This window comes from Glandiceps talaboti, chromosome 20, assembly GCF_964340395.1.
Source record: "Glandiceps talaboti chromosome 20, keGlaTala1.1, whole genome shotgun sequence".
NCBI lineage: Eukaryota > Metazoa > Hemichordata > Enteropneusta > Spengelidae > Glandiceps > Glandiceps talaboti.
Window position 1 is genome coordinate 19730210 of NC_135568.1, and position 7136 is coordinate 19737345.

The 7136-nt window shown below is 33.5% G+C and overlaps 1 protein-coding gene across 8 annotated transcripts in view; it reads left to right on the forward strand.

Annotated features, from left to right (window-relative positions):
- The window catches only part of LOC144450903 (uncharacterized), a 140870-nt gene extending 137549 nt beyond the window's left edge, over positions 1-3321 (forward strand). For 5 of the 8 annotated variants that reach the window (XM_078141656.1, XM_078141661.1, XM_078141658.1 and 2 more), the window contains 2 exons: positions 1143-1296; positions 2258-3320. In XM_078141656.1, coding sequence (XP_077997782.1) covers positions 1143-1296; positions 2258-2307 — 204 coding nt within the window. In that variant the 3' untranslated portion in view covers positions 2308-3320. Of the gene's footprint in view, positions 1-1142; positions 1297-2257 lie in introns of all 8 variants that reach the window. The other 3 variants (XM_078141657.1, XM_078141660.1, XR_013482268.1) reach the window with 2 other exon arrangements.
- The last annotated feature ends 3815 nt before the right edge of the window (positions 3322-7136 follow it).

Consider the following 7136-nt stretch of genomic DNA (forward strand, 5'->3'; position numbering starts at 1 on the left):
CTTGACAAATCACTTCAGTGTTGTGTGACATAACCTTGACAAATCACTTCAATGTTGCATGACATAACCTTGACAAATCACTTCAATGTTGCATGACATAACTTTGACAAATCACTTCAATGTTGCATGACATAACTTTGACAAATCACTTCAGTGTTGCATGACATAACCTTGACAAATCACTTCAGTGTTGTGTGACATAACCTTGACAAATCACTTCAATGTTGCATGACATAACCTTGACAAATCACTTCAATGTTGCATGACATAACTTTGACAAATCACTTCAATGTTGCATGACATAACTTTGACAAATCACTTCAATGTTGCATGACATAACTTTGACAAATCACTTCAATGTTGCATGACATAACCTTGACAAATCACTTCAATGTTGCATGACATAACTGACAAATCACTTCAATGTTGCATGACATAACCTTGACAAATCACTTCAATGTTGCATGACATAACTGACAAATCACTTCAATATTGCATGACATAACCTTGACAAATCACTTCAATGTTGCATGACATAACCTTGACAAATCACTTCAATGTTGTGTGACATAACCTTGACAAATCACTTCAGTGTTGTGTGACATAACCTTGACAAATCACTTCAGTGTTGCATGACATAACCTTGACAAATCACTTCAGTGTTGTGTGACATAACTTTGACAAATCACTTCAATGTTGTGTGACATAACTTTGACAAATCACTTCAATGTTGTGTGACATAACTTTGACAAATCACTTCAGTGTTGTGTGACATAACCTTGACAAATCACTTCAGTGTTGCATGACATAACCTTGACAAATCACTTCAGTGTTGTGTGACATAACTTTGACAAATCACTTCAGTGTTGTGTGACATAACTTTGACAAATCACTTCAATGTTGTGTGACATAACTTTGACAAATCACTTCAGTGTTGTGTGACATAACCTTGACAAATCACTTCAATGTTGCATGACATAACTTTGACAAATCACTTCAATGTTGTGTGACATAACTAACTTTGACTTACAGTAATGCCATATTAGGAGTTTGACCATAATTCATAACTTTGACTTACCATGCCATATTAGGAGTTTGACCGTAATTCAAAACTTGTTTGTTTGTTTGTTTGTTTGTTTCAGTCTATTGGAGTAGGTAATAAAAATGATTTGGCTTTCTTCAAGAAAAAGATCAAAGAAATGAAAGTGATTGTTGAAAAGGAAAGAAAACAAAGAGAAAAAGAACTTAAAGCCCAAGAAAAACAACAGAAGAAGGCTGCTAAGAAGAAATTGACTGGTTAGTCATCTCTGTTAACATGGAAACTGTGGAAGACACGCCTTGTTGCCCTGGAAACTTGCATCATCTGCATCAGCCTTTTTAGGCACATTACTCTTGGTCCTTGCTATTAAGCGTAGTTTTAGATTTAGAGCCATTCACTTCATGCTCACCTCATAATCTGTAATAATCAACGTATGTGTTACCTTTGTCACTGTCTTATTCTGCTGTGTTATAAAATGATTCACAAGATACGCTACCATCTTACCATCAACAATTCATCAGTAATGGTTGTTTGCAATGGGCAAGCCATGCTGGTTATTTTTTGCACTTGGTATACATTTTTGTCTAGGACAGAGTTACACTGATACAAATGGAATGGAATATATTTAGAAACAATCCTTTATTGTCTTATTGAAAGGATACTTATGTAGGACCAAATATCAACAAATATTAAGACAACTCCAGTGTAGACGTATATTGTGATATATGTTAAAAAATAAGTTACAGACTAATTATCAATGACTGTGTCACTGATCCAAATTCAACTCATGATTTTGTTAAGTTTAACTTAATGTATTACAGCATGAATTGTCCATATTGGTTTATGGAGACACCGAATAGTATGTCTTTCTGAAATGGAATTGTTTACAATGCTTACTACAGCGACTATATTAAAGCCATCTATTTTGATTTGTTATTGTTCCTTGAATTAAATAGAACTGAGCACTTAAAATCTCACATCGGCTTGAATTTTTTGGATGGTTACATTTTATGTAAGATGAGGTTTTAGCTAAAATAAAGATGAGAATGGTGATTTCACTTTAAAAGTAGGCACTATGCTTTGCTGTATCTACTTACACTTTTACAATAACAACAAGTGTGCAATTATTTTGGTGTGGTACCCCAATCACTTGATACAGTCATCGTTGCTATCTACTACTGGTCGTGGTTTAATACCAGCTTTAAATATTATTTTTAGGGAAAGGCCAGGCAAGGTCAAAATCAAGATCATCATGCATTTTAACATAAAGTACAGTTATTGCTGAAGAGGATACCTCCTGAAGAACTCAGCCTTATTTCCTGAAGCAACCATATAATGAATTATGCATTGCATGAGGTATCATTTCTCCTATCAAAGGCAGCCATATAATGAATTATGTATTACATGAGGTATCATTTCTCCTATCAAAGGCAGCCATATAATGAATTATGCATTGCATGAGGTATCATTTCTCCTATCAAAGGCAGCCATATAATGAATTATGTATTACATGAGGTATCATTTCTCCTATCAAAGGCAGCCATATAATGAATTATGTATTACGAGGTATCATTTCTCCTATCAAAGGCAGCCATATAATGAATTATGTATTACATGAGGTATCATTTCTCCTATCTAAGGCAGCCATATAATGAATTATGCATTGCATGAGGTATCATTTCTCCTATCAAAGGCAGTCATATAATGACTTACTTATTACATGAGGTATCATTTCTCCTATCAAAGGCAGCCATATAATGACTTACTTATTACATGAGGTATCATTTCTCCTATCAAAGGCAGCCATATAATGACTTATGTATTACATGAGGTATCATTTCTCCTATAAAAGGCAGCCATATTATAAATTGTACATTACATGAGGTATCATTTCTCCTATCAAAGGCAGTAATATCAAAGGATTAACTTTTTCTGAGAGACAGAAAGCTTTGTATAAACTGCACCTTGCTTTAAGGCATCAGTTTCCATGTACAGTTAGGGTGACCATTACTAAGATTTTCTTTGCAGGTAAGGAGGTTATTTGTTAAAGCATGATGATCATGTAATAAACTGTGAATGTATGTATCTTTTAGATGAATAATATTGAATTGTGAGAAAGTGAGAAAAGAATGATTTGATTTAAGACATCTACTTTAAAAAAACCTGACAAAGTTGACATTACTAGCATATGGATATATTTGTATTTACTGAAAGTTGTATTAGCTGAGCTATAATGCTGTGTCTTGCTTAATTGATCAAGGAATATTATTATTATTATTATTATTATTATTTAATTATCATTATAGTATAATGTCAAAAAAATTTACTTGCTATTTGTGTATTTACGTTAGAAAAAGATGTTATTTGTAACAGTGTTTTTTAAATTTTGAATTATCAAACCAATATGCATCATAGAAGGTCATAATAAAAGTCATTTTGAGATATTAAATGAACACAAGAATGTAGAAACACAAAATCTGATTTGTCATAATTAGTTCTTGTATCACAATGAACGGTTCTGATTAGTTTTAAGTAAGTAAAACTGCATTTTTGCTGACTTAACTGCTACACAGTCACAACCACACTATCACTACTATGCTGCCTAGTGCTAAAGCCAGCAAATGGATACTTTGATAAAATCTCATAACCTGAACAGGCAAAAAAGTCCTTGTAAGTAATAAGAACCCTGGCTGTAGTACAAGAACTAATTACATTGTATTACCATGTTTTACTGGCCTTGATTCCGAGAAAATGTTGTCGCAGTCAAGTAGGAACTTATGTGTGTGTGTGTGTGTGTGTGTGTGTTTGTACATACATACATACGTATGTATGTATGTATGTTGTGTGTGTGTGTGTGTTTTACATAAACAAGGCCAAGTCAATGGTAAATAAAACATTAACAAAGTGAATAAAGTATCATCATTAGTCAGTACCCATTGGGGACTTATATGTGTGGATCCATCTGGCTGTGCATGCATTTGTGCACTCACCATTATATCTCTGCCATGCACCAACCAATTTCAACCAAACCTTGCATAAAGATAAGATACTATGTGAGATATATGAACACCACTTTGATTTATGAGAGATGATATTTTAATCATGTCTTGGTTTTTACTATGTGAGGCATATGCACGTCACTTAATTTCACAACCTTGATCTGAATAGAAAAATGGTGGCCATGACAAACATTTTCAAGGTGAAATGACCAAAATCTTTCTTTCTTTGTTAATTCAAGAAATTGAGTAAACAAAGACTCCATTTAAATGTCTATATCCCAAAGGTCAGCTTTCATTTCATATCTTGACCTTTGCCTTTGATCTCCATATTCAAGGTCAAATAGCAAATTGGTCAATAAATTGTGGTTTGTATCTAGAGACGTCATTCAAATTTGCACAATAACTTTGACATAAGACATAAGGTACACATTGGGGACTATGTCTTTGATTGAAGGCTTGCATTTCATTTATTTCTTGGCTAAATTTTGAAATCACGTGACAAGCAAATGACATTGTTGTAGATTTGTGTTTGCCAAAAATTGAGAAATAACTAATATCTGATAAATGACGAGAGAAAATAGCAATGTGGTTCTGTTCATACAAACAACCACTGTTTCTATACATACCTTGTCAACAAGTACCATGATTCATATTTACATCTTGACATGTGGCTGTTGTTTAGTCAGAATCTAAATAACTGCAGAATCTTGAATCTTAGGTAATGACAAGATTTGGTCATGTATAGTAATTGACTAAATTTGAACATTAACTGACTTGAATGAAATGCAACTTGTAACAGAACTGTTCAGCTATAACATTGTCCAAATAATTATTTATTCCATATATACATATTTGTACTAGTTATGCATTTGTGTATTAAAACTCCTGAGCTGTCACTAACAGTTTACTCAGTACTAACAAAATTCAATCAAAATGTCACTGACAACAGACCAATTATATTTGTGATAGCATTGTTTTATTTGCCACTTACCAAAGTCCCACCTACTTACCATATTCTTTTGCACTGCACCCATTTCATACTCCTTAGCATGCATGTGTACAATTACCAGTTTCAACTATGGACTCTAAGCAATCATGTGTTTTAAAAAATAGTACAGCCTGTACACTCAAGTCTAGTGATTTCACTGTGTGTCACAGTTGTGCATAGTCTTTATATCAGGGTGAAACTATGCTGTTTTACAGCTGGTATAAAGACTTGACAATAATTTTGGAACACAGTACTATAGTGGAATTGGCCTTAATTTGGTACATGGGTTGTATATGTGTAGTAATTGTTGTTGGCTATAGACAGAACTAAATCATATGGCAGTGTTACTGCACTAGAATTGTACTGTAAATAATTAGTAACCATAGTAAATTATGAAAATATAACAGTGAAAAATATGCTGTTACTTAACAGTGAAATTTCTCTATAGCCATAAAAGTGATTGCCCATATTGAAGAGAATTCAATTTGATCGCATTCTAGTGCAGTCTATTACCAGTAGGATTACAAAGCTAACTTCATATTTGAAATGTCTACACATGAAGTAGCTAACTTGAAATGTCTACACATATAAGTAGCTAACTTGAAATGTCTACACATATAAGTAGCTAACTTGAAATGTCTACACATATAAGTAGCTAACTTGAAATGTCTACACATGAAGTAGCTAACTTGAAATGTCTACACATATAAGTAGCTAACTTGAAATGGTTACACATATAAGTTGCTAACTTGAGATACTACATATGAAGTAGCTAACTTGAAATGGCCATACATAAAGTAGCTAACTTGAAATTGCTGCAGATGTAGTTACTAATTAGCCCCCAAAGGGCGAAGCCTGACGGGGGCTACTACATTTGGACTCCATTCGTCTATCCATCTGTCTGTCCGTATCCACCTGTATCTCCAATGTGCATGTGCCAATTTCAACCAAACCTGGTACAAATCAGATGTTATAGAAGGCATATGCACGTCACTTGGTTTTACAACCGTCACGACAACAGCAAAATGGCGGCCATGTTTGTCATAAATAATCACACTTTGCCCAATAAATCTTGACGTTTAACAGATAGAGACCTCATTCAAGGTTCGTTACCCATGTTATCAATCATTTACCTTCAATGTCAAATAGCCATATTATTGTCAAAGTGTGTATGTATATCTCTGATATGCATGGACTGATTTCAACCAAACCTTGTACAAATATCAGATGCTATAGTCTGCATATACACATCACTTCATTTCACAATCCCCACGATAACGGCAAAATGACGGCCATATTTTTCATAAATATTCACATTTTGGCCGATAACTCTTGACGCTTAACAGATAGAGACACTATTCAAGTGGCTTCGTCGTGGTTATAAATGATGAGCTTTCTAATAACACACTGACTTTTGACCTTGACCTTCATCTTCGGGGTCAACTAGCTATGTCTTCCTATTTTGAAATCATTAAGATAATATATATATTAATGCTAATGTGCCTGAAATTATCAAGGATCTACACATAATGGATAAGATATTCACAACCCTTTGAGGTGTTGTCAGTGTATCTTTTTGATTGCCTGAAAGGCCATGCCATAGTTGTTGTCCTTTTTGAACTGGCAGCCTGTGACATAATGTACAAACTAAAGAACTTGTTGTTGAAGTCACTACAAGAAATACTTTTGTGGGGGCTGTGTCATCCATGAAGACTTGTTTGATCTTAATTCCAGCCCTTTTAATTGTGCTTTATTCATTTGCATTTATTGGTATAAACCAAATACAACACAAATCAGACAAGTTACATTAAATGGGACGCTTCACTTAGATGACTAGAAAGCTTTTTTCTTCTTAAATTTGTATTGTGTATTTCAAGCAGTATTATTTGACATGATATGTATTTTTAGTAAAATTTTAATACAATGATGCATTTATTAATTGAGATCTTTTAATTGACTCACCCATGATTGACTTTCTCTGTCAGTATTTGTGATTGACACTTACTGTTAATGTATAAGTGAACTGATTGTCAGGAAAGGCCAAATTATTAAACAATAAATAACTTATAGCTTAATGAACATGGCTTATTTGTTGATGGATTTATTGCCA